We start from the raw sequence: 16,788 nt of genomic DNA on the forward strand, positions 1-16,788 counted from the left end.
ATTTCCAGTGCCAACCACTGGTTATTAAAATTGCTTCCTTGTTGTGTCTTTCTTTTACCAGTGAGAGTCTGGAAAGTTTAGAATTTCTTTTATTTAATATTTAAACTAAGCCCTTATCACTGTGTGGTTCAGGGAAAGGATATAACAATAGCTAAGTGAAATATTAGTGGACAAGAGGGTGAAATTTCAAGAACATTTTCCTTGATCATTGAGAATCCAGAGCAAAACAACAAAATATGTATTTTGGAGGCCTCTGATAGCTTCAGGAGTCCCTTATTTCACCAGAACAAGAGGACACAGTCTCAAGCTGTGCCAGGGGAAGTTTAGGCTTCAGGTGAGGAGAAAGTTCACCACAGAAAGAAGAGCTTGGTTGGCCATTGGAATGTGCTGCCTCAGGAGGTGGTGGAGTCACCGTCCCTGGAGGTGTTCAAGAGGGGATTGGATGTGGCACTTGAAGCCATGGTTTAGTCAGTCATGAGGTATTGGGTGACAGGCTGGACTTGATGATTTCTGAGGCCTTTTCCAACCTTATTGATTCTATGATTCTATTTCCAGATATAAAAGATACATTAGGTTCATATTTAAAGTATTTTGAATACAAGTGACTCAGAATACATCATTTTAAAAAGGTTGGCTGGGATTGTCTGAAGTGGTTACATTTCAGATGGAACTCCTTGATATCTTCTGCATTGATAGCTGCTAGGTGTGCTGCATCTTTACCCAGGAATCTATGTATGTTGTCTTAACAAGAGGTAAAATGGATTTGACTGCCTATGAAGAAGTCAGATGGATTTCCATTGCAAATTGTTTTTCTTTGGTGGATAGTGAAATTGTTTTAAATTGCAAATGAAAGAGATACTCAGGAGGAATTTATTTCCCTGTTTTGTGAGTCGATGTTCTACTGATGATTACCTACACCAGCTTTTTTACTCTTAGTGTGATTGATACTGCACTAATCATGCTCCAATGAGCAACTACTTTTATGATGTAAACCATAATTATCCAGTTGCTTCATTATCTGAAGCAGTGCTCCTCATATCTCCTTCTGGTTTATCTATTTTTTTTTCTTTTCCCCCCAAGTCCTGTTGTTCACAGTCTTTTCAGTAAATCTTCTGTGGAGAGACCTGTGTTTTTCACTTTCAGATGGGACAGTAAGAGTGTTTTCAGACACTTTTCAGTTGTTACATTTGCCTCCCCAGTTGTATGCCTGTTTAGAATAAACATTAGAATAAACCTTTATTTAGAATAACCTTTATTTAGAATAAACCAAACTAGGTTGGAAGAGACCTTCAAGATCATCGTGTCCAACCCATCAACCAATCCAACCCACCCAAACAGCTAACCCATGGCACCAAGCACCCCATCAAGTCTCCTCCTGAACACCTCCAATGACGGCGACTCCACCACCTCCCTGGGCAGCCCATTCCAATGGGCAATCACTCTTTCTGTATAGAACTTCTTCCTAACATCCAACCGGAACCTCCCCTGGCGCAGCCTGAGACTGTGTCCTCTTGTTCTGGTACTGGCTGCCTGGGAGAAGAGACCATCATCTGCCTGTCTACAACCTCCCTTCAGGTAGTTGTAGAGAGTGATAAGGTCACCCCTGAGTCTCCTCTTCTCCAGGCTGAGCAACCCCAGGTCCTTCAGTCTTTCCTCATAGGGCTTGTGTTCCAAACCCCTCACCAACTTTGTTGCTCTTCTCTGTTGCTGCTGGTATTTTAATTATGAAGATTCACAAGTGTCTTCTTTTAAAAAGCACAGTAGCAATATCAGCATTGAGCTAATGTCCAAACATGGGGAATAGCTCTTGAATATTTCAGGATTCAATGAAGTTAATCTGGGTGGTTGGGTGTTTTTTTTAATTGAAGTAAAAGTAATTGCAGCCCTGTTACTGGAACATTGCAGACTAGGTTTTGTGCTTTTGTCCTTAGGACTCCCACTGTACTCTCATGTCACAGGCACAAATCTGGTAGTTCTTTGTAATACCCATCCCTTACTTCTGTGTGGGTGGTGTTCAATGCTTCGCTGAATCCTTTTGAGAGAGGGAGAAAATTAAAGAAGTTTAGCATGCAGATTTGCAGTCATAGTTCAGATGGCCATTTGTCCTTCACTGGTGCTCCTACGTGCCATAAATTGATGATAACCCTCACCGTGCAAATCTTTTATTTCCATGCATCACTTCCAGACTTCTCTTAGGGGTCAGATCTAGTTTTGGGGGGAGCCTTCCTGAGTCTTACTAGCCACCCTTTGTTTTCTCCAAAAGTATTTATCCAATATCTGCATGTATGGGAGCTCAGTGAAACGTGCAAGCTCTCAAGAGAGTGTCTGTAGTGTTTATTATATAAGTTGAAACAGACCATCTTGCTTCTCACTTTTGTTCTCATCTAGAAAACATAGCAAGAATGATTCAGCCTACAGGAATCTATAGGAATAGACTAAACCAGAGTTCCTGTTTATGCTTATGCATTATTCAGTGTCCTATCAAGCCTCTATATAAATGCTCATATGTTCTGTTTTTTCCCTTTTTCCTTCAAGGAACTCGATGCTGACTTCATTCAGGCTGAATGCATTTGCAATTGAATGCATCTGGTCCTAAGAAAAATTGAGTTGGGCAATAAAATACTAGTAATCATGGCAGTAATCCCAATCTTTCTGTCCTTCAAACCATTTAGCTTGTAAAATGTGATCAACAGAGAATGGCATCATCCCTGGTGGGTCAGGAAGCAGACAGAAATGTGCATTAAATAGGTCCTATGCTCCCATATTTTCCAGAACACATTGCCAGATCCCTTTGCATATTGTAGTTTATGTGGATTTTTCAGCCTAAGCTCTAAAATCTGCTGCAGCTTGTAAAACCAGCATCAAGAGTTCCTACATCCAGTCTATAGGCCATTGTATATGTATTTGAATGTATTCACCAGTCTATGATTTTTGTATGAACTCTTGCATGCTTCTGGCAGTTTTCCTCTGATCCCCTGCTTTTCTCAATGCATGTGTGCTGGTGGGTAGCAACATTTCACAACCTTACCGCACTGAGCAAACAAAAGGTAAAAGTAGGGCAGGATATTTTTCTGGATTACTGCTTTTCTGGCACGAGGACTGTTAACTAAAATGAAATTTAAATGAAAAGAGAAGGTTGCATACCTGAAGCCAAAGCCAGCTCATCTGCTCACTCTACTGAAGAGCGATGTGTTTTCACGATCTTATTTGTTTCTCCCCCTGAGCAGGTACAGCAGTCACTGTGAAAACTATCCATCTGTGGGGGCAACATCTAGTGCACAAAATTAATTGACCTTTCTGCCCAATATTCTACATGGCCAGCTAAATTTTTGGAACATATCTGGTCAGATATGTTTATACCCTTACCACAGTCAGTCATGCTTCAGACCATTCTTCTGTGGTAGCTTCTGCTTAAAGCATTCTTCCGTTGTTGCTCTCATATCACCATCGCTTTGCCTGCTTACTAGTTAGGTGCAACATTCTGCAGAGACCTTATTTTTTATGCCTTCCTCTTTCCACTTTTAGATGGTCACCAATTTCTGAACTACTTTCTCTACAGTTTTCTTGGATTATTTTTTTCCTGATATCCATTCACGGAGGTTGAATCAGAATAGAATTTCACCTCTGAGCATTGAAGTAGAAGCTTTCATAATGCTTCCTGTTTCTTTCCCTTCAGAGCAGAATCTGTTTACTGGCTTCTTGTTTTGTCTCCTTTTGTGCCATTCCTGATTTTTGTATTGCTCTGGATAAACACATCTTTCTAAATCATTTTCTCAGTGTGCCTGCCTTTCTTTAGTGTTTTATTTAAGTAAAGTGTGGATTAGTTTTATTTTAAGATCCTACTTCCCCTAACATTTCCTCTTAACTTACATTGAATAAAGGAGGAAACTGAAGCTGATGTATGTGCAAGAAGAGAGGGTGGAGGTGTTCTCCTGACATTTTTGCTTCAGGATACATTTGAAAACCAAATGGAATTGCTTGCCAGCATGTTCTTGACAATGAGAATTATCCTTTGATGGCAAAACTGTGGGATGTCAGTAACGGAGACTTGCTCAGTATTTGCATGAAGAATGCAGAGAGGTTACCACTGCAGCAAACAGTCTGCTTTTAAAGTCTGAAAACCATAGTGCCACTCATATCTCTGCATATAGTTGTTTAAAGAGGGTGTTGTAAACACTGGAGGAATTCAGTGGTGATTCTTCTTTTCTTCTGAAGAGATTGAAGCATGAATTTGGGGCTTGCAGGGCTGTGCTATGGGTTTCTAGGTGACAGTGTCTTCAATTTAAAGATGTCTTTTACTCATCTACAAAAACAGTTGTGAAAAGTTAACATAAGAAAGCAAAAAAAAACCCAGAAACATCCTGGCCATTAAGTATTTGTCATGAATACACATGGCAGATTTAGTAGATTTGCTCAGATGCTTTCAGGGCTTATGCTGACAATAAAGAACAACATTCTTGTCCTACCGATGATAGGAGTGGGTATGTTCCACATAATTCTCCTTGCATTGGACACTTGTTTGCAGAAAGCTGGCAGGTTTTATTTAGCTGGAGTCAATGATCTGCAGGGCTAAATACAAACTCTTCATACCTCAAGTGTCTCAGACTTTTTGCATTTAACTCAGGGGTGTTATTGAATGTTTTAAGAAAGAAATTGCTTGACCAACTATCAAAGCTGATTTTGCACACTTGTATCTAAGGTGCCAAAACCAAGAGTAGAGTAAGGGATGCTTCAAAGCCTATCCCAGCCCAATTTTCTGTCTTTCCTTAAGGAAAGGAATCTGCTTAAAGTTTGATGACTTTGATGGGTGGCAGTAAGTTGCTCTAAATTACTGATGTCGTTAAATTATTTATGTAGTAGCTACTGATCAGGAAAAAAAAAATCCTAAAGACAGTGTTATAAAATCCAGAAATAATTTGGCATTTATTCTCCCTTCCTCTCTTCTGAACAGCAGGATGAACCACACAGTGGCTGCAGAAGTGTCTCATTATTACATGAGCTTGTCAAAGGTTTCAGTTCCTTTACTTCAGGAGCTCTTCTTGGGTTTTCACACGCCTCATTGGGGGTGTCTGATCTGTGTCTCTAAAATCCAATGTTTTGAGCTGATATTTTTTGGTCTAATGACTGAGTATTAATCTATTTCTTTATTCCTTTTTGTAGATTAAAAAAATCAACAGGAATTTCCCCGTAAACCAGCAGGTAAGAAAAATGGAGGTTGCTTAATTTCTAACTCTCATTTCAACTGTATTTAACTGTGTGGTAACTCTGTATTATTCTAGCTCAGGAATTCTTAAGAGGTTTTTGTTTAGAGTAGCATGCTGCCTCAAAATAGTGTTGTTTTCTTGAAGTCAAAGGGGAAATTGGGGTGTTTGGTCAAAGCATTACCTATATAATATATACATGTGTGTGTCTATCTGTCAATATAAGAAGGTTTTTTTCCCTTGATGCTTCTTACCCATTTCACTGCAAAAGGAGGAATATCCTTTTGAGAATTAGCCTGTATCCATCAATGCTCTAAAATGCTAAAACTAGGTAAAATCTATTGTCTCAATGAAGTCATAAAATACTATTTTTGCAAGTTTATGGAGCAGGCTGGTAGCAGTATCTGGAACAAACTTGAATCGTCTGCATATTCATCCATTGGCAGGCTCATTAATGAAGGCACTGCAGTCTCTTTACAAAAGAGAGCAAGGTTCCTTGAATAGAAATGGTTTCTTGCATCATGAGCGCAGTGGCTGCTCTGCTCTACAGCTCTGCATCAGGTGATTGGATCTATGGGATGAAGGGCCAGAGCTGTGTGTCTTGAGAAATCTCTTCTTTCCACAATTTTTTGCTTGTTTTACTCTTTTAAAGAATCAGGCTTACAGGTTCTTAGCTTAGAATGAGATGGAGAGTTTCCATCTCCACAGCCGTGTTTAAATCAGTTTTAAAACATCATGACTTAATGAACTGGTGCCAGACTAATGCAGGAAGCTGGGGTAAAATTGTGCACATCAGGTTCTCCAGCACTCAGCTGTCATCCATCCCAATATTTTGCAGGCATATGTGTGGTCTTGCTGACATTCACAAACACATGGATATCCCCATTTGTCTTGGTTTTGATATAATTTAATAAAACCCATGTGCAGCTGTACACCAGCTCTGTAAAACCACCTCATATTCTAGCTTAATAGGCTGCTGTTCAGCTTGATTAAGGTTACACAATTAGAACAGTCTCCTATAAAATCATCTCTAAACACAGAGCTCAGTGAGTGTTTTAATAAAAGCTCCCTTCTAAGTGCTGTATAAGGGTGAGTACACTCAAATGTCACAGTGACTGGCTTGACTGCCACTCAAGCCAGGATCCTGTTTTGCTGCAGATGCGTTGCATCTCTATTACACTGAAAAAGGTGAATTGCATTACTCAGGTGGATTGATAAGACATCTGCTGCAGTGCTCAACAGCTGTGTGAAGCACAAAGCATTGCCATCATTTTGTTGTCATGTTTTCAGTTGTAGAACAATAACTTCCAAGATGACTTTGCTATTGGAAGAACATTTTTCAAGTGGAATGATTAAACAGCGTTCTGCTGAACGGCAGCATGTCCTCAAAATCAAGCCATAGAATCAGAGAATTGTTTTGGTTGGAAAAGACCTCTAGGATCATCCAGTCCAACTGTCATCCTAACGCCACCATGGCCACTAAACCATGTCCTGAAGTGCCATGTCCACACATTTATTGAATGCTGCCAGGGCAGGGACTCCACCTTCCTGGCCAGACTGTTCCAGTGCCTGACCACTCTTACAGGAAAGAAATTTTGCCTCATATCCAACCTAAACCTCCCTTGGTGGAATTTCAGCCATTTCCTCTCATCTCATCACTTGATACTAGAGAGCCCCAGCTCATTCCAGCCTTCTTTCAGGGAGTTGTAGAGAGCAATGAGGTCTCCTCTCAACTTCCTCTTCTCCAGGCTATAAACAACCCCAGTTCCCTCAGCTGTTCCTCGCCAGACCTGTTCTGCAGACCCTTCATCAGCATTGTTACCCTTCTCTGGACACACTCCAGCAACTCAATGTCTTTTGTGTAGTGAAGAGCCCTAAACTGAACCCAGTCATTACTCTGGAAGTACACTGAGAGTGTTTCTGTTCTCTCTCCTTAGGTATATTTTGTTTTCTTCTGGTTTATTATTACTAAATTGGAAAGATTTCTGATTTCTCTCTCTGATTTTACATGGCTGTTGAATTAATTGTTTTTCAGTATGCCTTTACTGTAGTTCCTCAGAGTAGCCATTCTGCATCTCTTGACTGACAGTTATTGAACTCTCAGTCCTATGGTACATCTGCTCTTTCACCATCTGTTGTCACAGTCAGGATTTGATCAGGTTTATTTTGAGGGAAAATCTCTAGAATGAAGCTTCTATTGTTAAATGTTTATAGAAACGCACAGGGGGAGCTGAGTTCTTGCTGTTTAATTAAGCAGAAGTGCACAACAGGGTGTAAATTATGCTCTGCTAATTCCCCACGTTGTATTGTCAGCCATCTATGGCACTGGGCATGGACTACTGTCTAACATAAACCCCTGACAGGCTTATGTTGCTTATTAAGCTTCCTGAGCTTTGTGAAAAACAAAAGGAATATCTATCTAAATAGGTTTGGTTCACATGAAACACTTCTCACTGGGCAGCTCCTTCTACTGTTTTTAGAGGTTTCTGAAACACTTTCTGTTATAAAATCTATGCTTTCTGTGGCCAGTAAAATGCTTGTCTTTTACACTGTAGTCCTGTGTAGCTTTTGAACTCCAGGGCATCAAAAAGTTTTAGGACCATAGACTGTTAGAGGAAACTATGTGGACAGATTGCTTCCTGAAGATTACCTGATGAGCTGGATAACATTCATGTTGTGAGACACTCAATGCAGTTATTGGACTGCATTGCTTTTATCCTAGGGCTGCACACCCTATAGCTCACAAGAGCATGGAAGTAATTTGGACACCTGCTGGAAGTTTAGACGACAGGCTAGAGTGATTGGATCAAGTTCTTACTTAAATCTCAAACTATAAGTCTCAAGCTGTGTATCAAATAATGTCTGCATGTCCAACAAATTCAATTTTGCCTCAAGTGTAGAAGTCATCCTCATTTACATATTTTTCTCATTTATCTTCTTGCACTTTTTTCCCCCTTAATATTAACTTATTAGTATAAAAGTTTATCTCCTGCCCAAGTAGGGGTCAACAAAAGGAGGAGGACAGGAAGACAATCTGAGTGAACTTGTTTAGAAATAGATCTCTTGAATGCATATGTTCTGTACCTTTCTATTCCTGAAAACTGGTGAGGAAGAGAGGAAATAAGAAAAGGAGAGAAATGGAATTCACATATTCACAAAAGATAGAGATCATAACTTTTTTTACAGTTATACTTTAAGTGCAGGGGGAAACCTCTCCTTGAAGCAGGAATATCCATAGCTTACTAGATACAAATTTGTTCTGCCTGACCATTTTGGAGCTTCCATGGGAGGCCGAGGCTGGAAATAAAAACCTCACAATGCTTTATTGTAATGACTGTTTTATTGCATCAGGTTGAGCATAAAAGTTCCCAAGAACAACATTAATTTTGGTAGATTAGAGTAGAGGTGTTAAGGAAGCCTATACACACATTATTCCCTGGGGAATTGTATAATCTAAATAAATTAATTGGAATCAATGAAGCATACACTCTAACTGTAGATCTTCCATTGAAGGAGCACATGGGACACAAAAAGCTTAGACCAAGTATTTTTAATTACAGTTTATGTGAAGAGGAGAGGTGAAGAAGCACCTTGGGGTTTTTTGTTCACTTAATTTATTGTCTTTGTAGATCATAGAATCAATAAGGTTGGAAGAGACCCCAAAGATCATCAAGTCCAGCCTGTCACCCAACACCTCATGACTAACTAAACCATGGCACCAAGTGCCACGTCCAATCCCCTCTTGAATACCTCCAGGGATAGTGACTCAACCGCCTCCCTGGGCAGCCCATTCCAATGGCTAACAACTCTCTCTGTGAAGAACTTTCTCCTCACCTCCAGCCTAAGCTTCCCCTGGTACAGTTTTAAACTGTGTCCTCTTGTTCTGGTGCTGCTTGCCTGGGAAAAGAGACCAATCCCTACCAGGCTACAACCTCCTTTCAGGTAGTTGTAGACAGCAATAAGGTCTCCCCTGAGCCTCCTCTTCTCCAGGCTAAACACCCCCAGCTCCCTCAGCCTCTCCTCACAGGGCTGTGCTGCAGACCTCTCCCCAGCCTCGTTGCCCTTCTCTGGACACTTTCCAGAGTCTCAATGTCCTTCTGAAACTGAGGGGCCCAGAACTGGACACAGGACTCAAGGTGTAGCCTAACCAGTGCTGAGTACAAGGGCAGAATGACTTCCCAGCTCCTGCTGGCCATGCTATTTCTGACGCAGGCCAGGATGCCATTGGCCTTCTTGTTCACCTGGGCACACTGCTGGCTCATGTTTAGCCAGCTGTCAATCAGATGATTGGTGCTTCTTATTATACCTTGTGAAAGGAAGAATATTTAGTGTCTGGATCATCTAATAACAGTGGACCATGCATCTCAGACATCTCAGAATGGCAAACAGACAAACTATACTCAGGAACTGACAACTGAAAAATATTTATTTACTAAGAATAATTTTCCTTGTTAGACTGTCTCTTGGTGATGGTGGGTGTAGAGCCAGAAGAAGCCCACTTCTACTTATGATGAATGGTCTGAAAGAAGCCCTCTTGCTGGAGACCTTCAAAATCAGATTCAGTGTGGCCCTGGGTAGCCTGATCTAGCTAGAGGTGTCTCCGGTGACTTGCACAAGATGACCTTGGAGGGTCCCTTCCAACCAAATGCGATCTGTGAATCATCTGTGGTGCATGCAGGTCTGGAGAGACAAAAGTATCTGAAACAGCAAATAGGTGATGCTGTGGCCAGGAACTTCTGGCCAAGGTCTACTCAGACATCTGGCTTTGTTCTCTAAACCAAGTGGCTGTGCGCTGGCCCTGGTGGTGTCTGAAATGCTGAGAGCCTAGAGTCATTAGAGCCAACTGCCACACTCAGAGTATCCCCAAATTCCAGCAGGATCCAGATCCAGCATTGTGCAGTTTCTAGCTGCTTTCTTTAGATATCCAGCCAGAAGTCATGCTGCTTCCCATTATTTGTTTAACAGCCTACTGTTATGGTGCTTGCTTACTAGAAGTAATAGTCACTCATCACTCCAACCTACTGCTCCCAGGAGCCTGCCATAATGGTGGTAGGTGAAATAATATGGCAGCCTCTCCTTCCCTCCTGCTGGAGGAGCCTGCCATGCAAAAGCAGCCCCAGACAGTGGGAGAGAATGCAGAAAGGATCCAGGCCTCTGAGACTATGTATGCACAAAGGCCTTGAAGGAAAAACGCTTTCTGTGCGAGGAGTGGCTTCTGGCTGTGTTAATTATGAACTTACATCCATCAGTTCCTTCATAAAGTTCCTGGGGGTCACTGTCCACTCTTCTCAGGTCTTTAGTATTCCATCAGGATCTCTTGTCCAGCCTCACAGTGCATTAGGCAATGCAATTCTAGCCTCAATTTATTCCAATGTTTTTGGAGATTTTATTTAGACTTATTATTTTGGGCCTATGCAAGTACTAAGTGCATTCTCCAAGAGCCCTTAGAAAGCCTTAAGAACACTTCAGGCTTGCAGAAGTCTTTTGATAATCAGGACAGAAAATAATTGTTTCTCAATATAAATAGCAAAAGAGGTTTTTTTCTAAGCATTAATAGCTGTTTTCATCAGTTTGGAAGTATTGCCATTTAAATCACAGAATGGAAAGTAAAAATCTAGCTCCCTAATGGTTGTCCCCTGGTATCCATGAGCAGCATTATTCCTTAGAATGTTGATGTTAGTTTCATCAGAAGTTGAAGTATTTAAATATAATATTTGAAGTCTAACCAGGCTTTTGAATGCTTAACCTATATATTTGCACTGCTGATTTTGTGACCAGTTCAAACTTCAATCTCACACATGTATACAAACATTTCTAAGGCAGGTCTTGTGAAGTCATTGTAACCAAAAAGGAGGTTTCTGTCACACATCTTTATTTTGCTGTGGAAGCAGCAGTATCAGAGACTTAAAAGGCAGCTTTAAGTATGCACTGAGTATTTGCAGATTTCTTCTGGCTTTACACTTGGAAGTATAAGCATCTAACTCTATAGAAATCAAATTTTAATGTTAGGCAAGTGCAAAACATCTCTTGCTAAAATGAATTTCAAGCAAGTGTACCCTGTTAGCCATCATCTGTATTTTCTGTGTGCACAGGTGTTGGGGATTTTTCTTCTTCTGTTGTTACCTTTTCCTTCAGATAGAGCTCAGCAAGCAGAAATTTATCAGGCTTTCAGGATGTTAGCAAAGCAGCAACCTGAGTAGCATGGTCTTTCAGAGACAGCCAGGTAGCCTAAATTGCACTAGTCCTGTCCAATTTCTGTTTACCAGTGCTTGTAAGAGATAAAAAAGAAAGGCAATAAAAACAGTATCTGGAACCAGTCATTGAAATCTAACTGAAAACTCCTCCTGGGGCAAATTAGGAATGATAATAGATGGTCTTAAGTGCTTTACTGAACACTAGTACATGAGAAAGATGAATATGTCAGCTGTTTGTTTGGTGGCATTATCAAAAGTCTGAAGGACACTGCCTAGTGTCTTGTAATATGTTGATCTTTTTCTTCATCCAGCACATTTCAGGAGTCTAAGCTGAGGTGACACAGATGAATGTGATGCATTGTTCATCAGAAAGGAGAAGGCATGCCCTCCAGCTCGATTATCTGAAATAGTTGTTTGGTCTGTTTATATTTTAGAGCCTGAAAAATGTGTTATATTTATGTTGTGTACATTTATAATGGGGGAAAGTCATTAATCAAAAGATAAGTCCTAAGCATAGCCAAGCTACTAGGCTCTAAAATAGATGATGTTTACTTTCCTGCCACCTGAGTGGTGAGCTTTCTGTATTGCACTGTTATCTGTTTAAACCCTCAAAAGCCCAGAAATTTTATCTTGGATTAAAATTTGCAGCCACCCTTGTGCTGGCTCATAAATTCAGCAGGGCAAAAATGAGATTTAAATATGACCATATATCAAAAATCTTCCCAGTTACAAAAATCAGACTCCTCCTGGTTGTAGTTACACAACAGCAAAAGGAGGGGGGAGTGATGACAGCGTGATATACAGGGTTTTTTTTTTCAGTCAGGATGTGTATAAGACCTGCTCATTATCAAAGAGTTTGCTGAAAAATGCTCTGCTGAGAGTGTCAGAGGAGGCCTGAAGCTTCTCAGGTCAGCTGTCAAATGCCTGTGATGGCAGCAGAACTGTCTCCTCAGTGATAAACCTGGCAGCCAAATGAACCTCTTCAAGTGATGTGCTAAATTGCTCCGAAGGTGACTTGTGTGGCAGGTAAACATAAGTCTCTGCAAGAAGAAAGGAGGCTTGCTCAAGTGAGGAAGGCAGATTGCTCTAGATAACACAACATGCATTTTCTCATCATCCAGATACTATACAGGAAAATGCTCAACCCACCCCCATGTAAAGTGCAAACATCCCTTGTACAGTTTGGGGTGTTTACCATAGCTAGCTACCCTACTGATGATTATTTATTTATCAATGACCCAGTCAATATCCATCAAGCCAGGGCTAGCATGAGCCAATTCTGCACTCATTCCTTCCTAGTAAGTTCACACACACTCCTCGAATTAAACAAATCGGTGCCTGATACTGCAGTTTGCATCCAAACCTCTCTGTACAAACAGCTGCGTAAGGTCTTTTGTGGAGAAGGTCTTAACACAGGCCTGCTGTGCTTTCTAAATGCTAATCACCTCTATTAAAATGGGCAAATTTAAATTGTAATTAATTTTAAATGCATGTAATTCTTCTTCGACTTAAATAATTTAAGGGAGGCAAAAAACCTCCGACTTGGGATGTTGACATTTTGACAAAGGCACACAGTTGCCCAATTAATGTTTAAATTGTCTTTGTCATTACAAGAATTTATATCAATGAGCAGATACTTAGAAGTCTTAAATAAATCAAATGAGTGCTTTGAAATAAACTGTAGCTATTAACATGTTACACTGCACGAGAAACTGAGCAGAGGAGAAGGCTCTGAGAAACCTGGAGAAGCAAAGTACAGCTGTGCTGTAGCCAACACTTCTTCAGTCTGTGAAGGGAGTGAGGGCACAGAGCAGTCAGTGTGGTCCTGATTGCTAGAAAGGGCTGTGAAACCTCACTGGGCTAAGGTTTCTCATGGGAAGGTATTAGATGTAAAGTAAACTTGAATAGAATAGAATAGATTAGACCAGGTTGGAAAAGACATTCAAGATCATCAAGTCCAACCTATCACCCAACACCATCTTATCAACTAAACCATGGCACCAAGTGCCACATCCAGTCTCCTCCTAAACACCACCAGAGATGGTGACTCCATCACCTCCCTGGGCAGCACATTCCAATGGCCAATCTCTCTTTCTGTGGAGAACTTCTTCCTAACATCCAGCCTAAACCTCCCTTGGTGCAGTTTGAGACTGTGTCCTCTTGTTCTGGTGCTGTTTGCCTGGGAGAAGAGACCAACCCCCATGTGTCTACAGCCTCCCTTCAGGTAGTTGTAGAGAGCAATAAGGTCTCCCCTGAGCCTCCTCTTCTCCAGGCTAAGCAACCCCAGCTCCCTCAGCCTCTCCTCATAGGGCTGTGGTCCAAACCCCTCACCATCCTTGTTGCCCTTCTCTGGGCATGTTCCAGCAAGTCAACATCTTTCCTAAACTGAGGGGCCCAGAACTGGACACAGGACTCAAGTGGTGTGGCTTAACCAGCCCTGAGTAATACAGGGGTTTCAGATAGCACTGTTGATGCTGGACAGGTATCTGCAGACAGGCAGATATGGTTACCCTAAGCACCTATATTCACCCTGATTATAATGTTTCATCCTAGGAAAATACTCTGTTTGAAATATATTCTGTTTTGAGGTTTTTTTATCAGTTTTCAATGATCTGGAGTGTAAGGGAAAAATAATCTTCCATAACTAAGAAGTATTTGTTGTTTTGTCTGGTACTGTTAGCTTTAAGACCCCTAAATATTTCCTCTGTGTGTGTGTGTGTAATAGTTCAACCAACACAGCAGGGCAAAACCAAATGGAAAACCTACATTCAGCCTTGGTCTGGTAATATGATGAAGGAAATTAAACTGTTATGGGTTACAGTAAATATTTCTGTGTTCAATCAGGATCACCCAGAGCAGGTTGCCCAGGACCATGTGCATCCACAATTCCAACCAGAAATAGTTCAGTTCTAAATTTTGAAGGTCAGAAACAAAAGTCAAAGGAAGTATTTGCTTAAAGTCATTCCTTTGCTATTAGTCATTCCATTAGGTAATTTTTTTTCCCCTACAGAATACTATGTCTGATGTTTATTTGCCACAAAAGATAATGGAGCAGATGCCTTATTAAATTATTTTACATTTAAATCTGGAAAATATGTCAAATGCCCTCTTGTTGCCACTTCTCTTCTGTTTCTTTGAGATTAGTCTCCCTATGCAGACTGCTTTGTTTTAGTGGACTTTAGGAAGAAGATACAAAGCAATCCAAAGGAGTAATAACCATCATAATTGACAGGCTTTTAAAAAAAAACCCTGGGAAACAGAATAGGAGATATTTTGAGCATGTTTTTTTTCTTGCATTCACTCAAAATTGTGTAGGATTAGCTGACTTTGCAAAAAGTAAACCTCACTCAGCAAAAAATCCTGAACTTTTTGAGTACAGAAGCGATTTTGCCAGTGATTGCATTACAATCACACTTTTTGTTCCATTTTAGTGGGGTTTTATTGGTTTTCTGCCAACAATTTACTCTAATGGATTTTGCGAGTGTGCACACAGAGATAACGATATTAAAACCAGGCTAGAGAGCATTATCTGAGTTCCTCATCCCTCATAATTTTTCCCCTGTGTTGTCTGACATACTCATTTGTCTTCTGACACCATGTTTATCCTGTTGCCCTACAGCAGTGTTTCACATGCGAGGCTCCCCAGATAAAAAGCTGTCAGTGCATCTGTTCTGGTCTTTGAATTGCCTCAATCATTTAATGTCACAGGCACTTTACATTTTGAGGGCAGTTTCTTGTCTTATAATCTTGCTCTTCTTCCCTAAAATATGATAAAAAAAAAATCATATATTTAATAAAATTCCAAACTCTGGAGAAGTCTCTCTGAAAGTCAAGGCTATGTAAGTCATTTTACCAATATGACTGATGTGAAATATGGAGATTTATGGCGATTTATCTTGCTTGATTAGGACATCTGTGTGATGTAGGTACCTATTAAATTAGGAGATTATGGATTTTTGACTGAAGAAAGTGTCCTGTTTCATTTATCATTGAGATATCGATTTTTTTTTGCTTTTAAACTGTACTTGATTTAACTCATAAACCTTAATAACTTATTGAATCTTTGTTACCGAACCAGCAGCCACAAAGTTAACTAATTTCTGTCAGCATTTGATTTTGAAGGATGTTCTGCTTCAGTTAAGTTGGAAACCAGGACTTCAAAAATTACTTGTGGTAACATTGCACTTAAAAGATAAAATTTGCTTCTCTCTCCTCCCCTTCCCCTTGCCCTTCCCATTTTTGATAGTGATCAATAGTTTATAGGGATTCAAATAACATTTTCTAAGGTTCAAAGACTAATCTGCTTTTTAAATTCTAAAGGGCCATCCTGTGCACTGTTTGTGATTCACACATTTAGTTTCAAGTGGAATCATAGAATGGTTTGGGTTGGAAGGGACCTCTAGGGTCATCTAGTCCAACCCCCCTGCACTGATCAGGGACATTCTCCATCAGATAAGGCTGCCCACAGCCCTGTTGAGCCTGGCCTTGAATACCTCCAGTTCTGGGACCCTCAGTTTAGGAAGGATGTTGACTTGCTGGAACGAGTCCAGAGAAGGGCAATGAAGTTAGTGAGGGGCTTGGAACACAAGCCCTATGAGGAGAGACTGAGGGAGCTGGGGCTGCTTAGCCTGGAGAGGAGGAGACTCAGGGGTGACCTTATTGCTCTCTACAACTACCTGAAGGGGTGGTTGTAAACAGGCAGAGGTTGGTCTCTTCTCCCAGGCAGCCAGCACCAGAACAAGAGGACACAGTCTCAGGCTGCACCAGGGGAAGTTCAGGCTGGAGGTCAGAAGGAAGTTTTACACAGAGAGAGTGATTGCCCATTGGAATGGACTGCCCGGGGAGGTGGTGAAGTCGCCGTCACTGGAGGTGTTCAGGAGGAGACTTGACAGGGTGCTTGGTGCCATGGGTTAGTTGATTAGGTGGTGTTGGATGAAAGGTTGGACGCGATGATCTTGAAGGTCTCTTCCAACCTGGTCTATTCTATTCTGTTCTGTTCTGTTCTGTTCTACCTCCCTGGGCAATCTTATGAATTTCCCTATTTTTGGCCAAGTCCACATCTGTGGTGTTAATCATAGAATCAATAAGGTTGGAAAAGACCTCAAAGATCATTAAATCCAACCTGTCACCCAACAACTCATGACTACTAGACTGTGGAACCAAGTGCCACATCCAGTCCCCTCCACCACCTCCCTGGGCAGCACATTCCAATGGCTAACAACTCTCTCTGTGAAAAACTTCCTCCTCACCTCGATTCTAAACCTCCCCTGGTGCAGCTTGAGACTGTGTCCTCTTGTTCTGGTGCAGGCTGCCTGGGAGAAGAGACCAACCCCCTCCTGGCTACAACCACCCTTTAGGTAGTTGTAGAGAGCAATAAGATGTTCCAAACCTTA

General features: G+C 41.0%; 1 protein-coding gene across 6 annotated transcripts in view; it reads left to right on the forward strand.

Moving 5' to 3' along the window:
* The window catches only part of SNTG1 (syntrophin gamma 1), a 273,334-nt gene that overhangs the window by 213,966 nt on the left and 42,580 nt on the right, over positions 1-16,788 (forward strand). For all 6 annotated transcript variants that reach the window (XM_068158802.1, XM_068158799.1, XM_068158804.1 and 3 more), the window contains one exon: positions 5,161-5,199. In XM_068158802.1, the coding sequence (XP_068014903.1) occupies positions 5,161-5,199 (39 nt within the window). The remainder of the gene's footprint in view (positions 1-5,160; positions 5,200-16,788) is intronic.

Source organism: Melanerpes formicivorus, unplaced genomic scaffold (assembly GCF_026170545.1).
Source record: "Melanerpes formicivorus ecotype bairdi unplaced genomic scaffold, bMelFor1.0.p_v2 SCAF_42, whole genome shotgun sequence".
Lineage (NCBI taxonomy): Eukaryota > Metazoa > Chordata > Aves > Piciformes > Picidae > Melanerpes > Melanerpes formicivorus.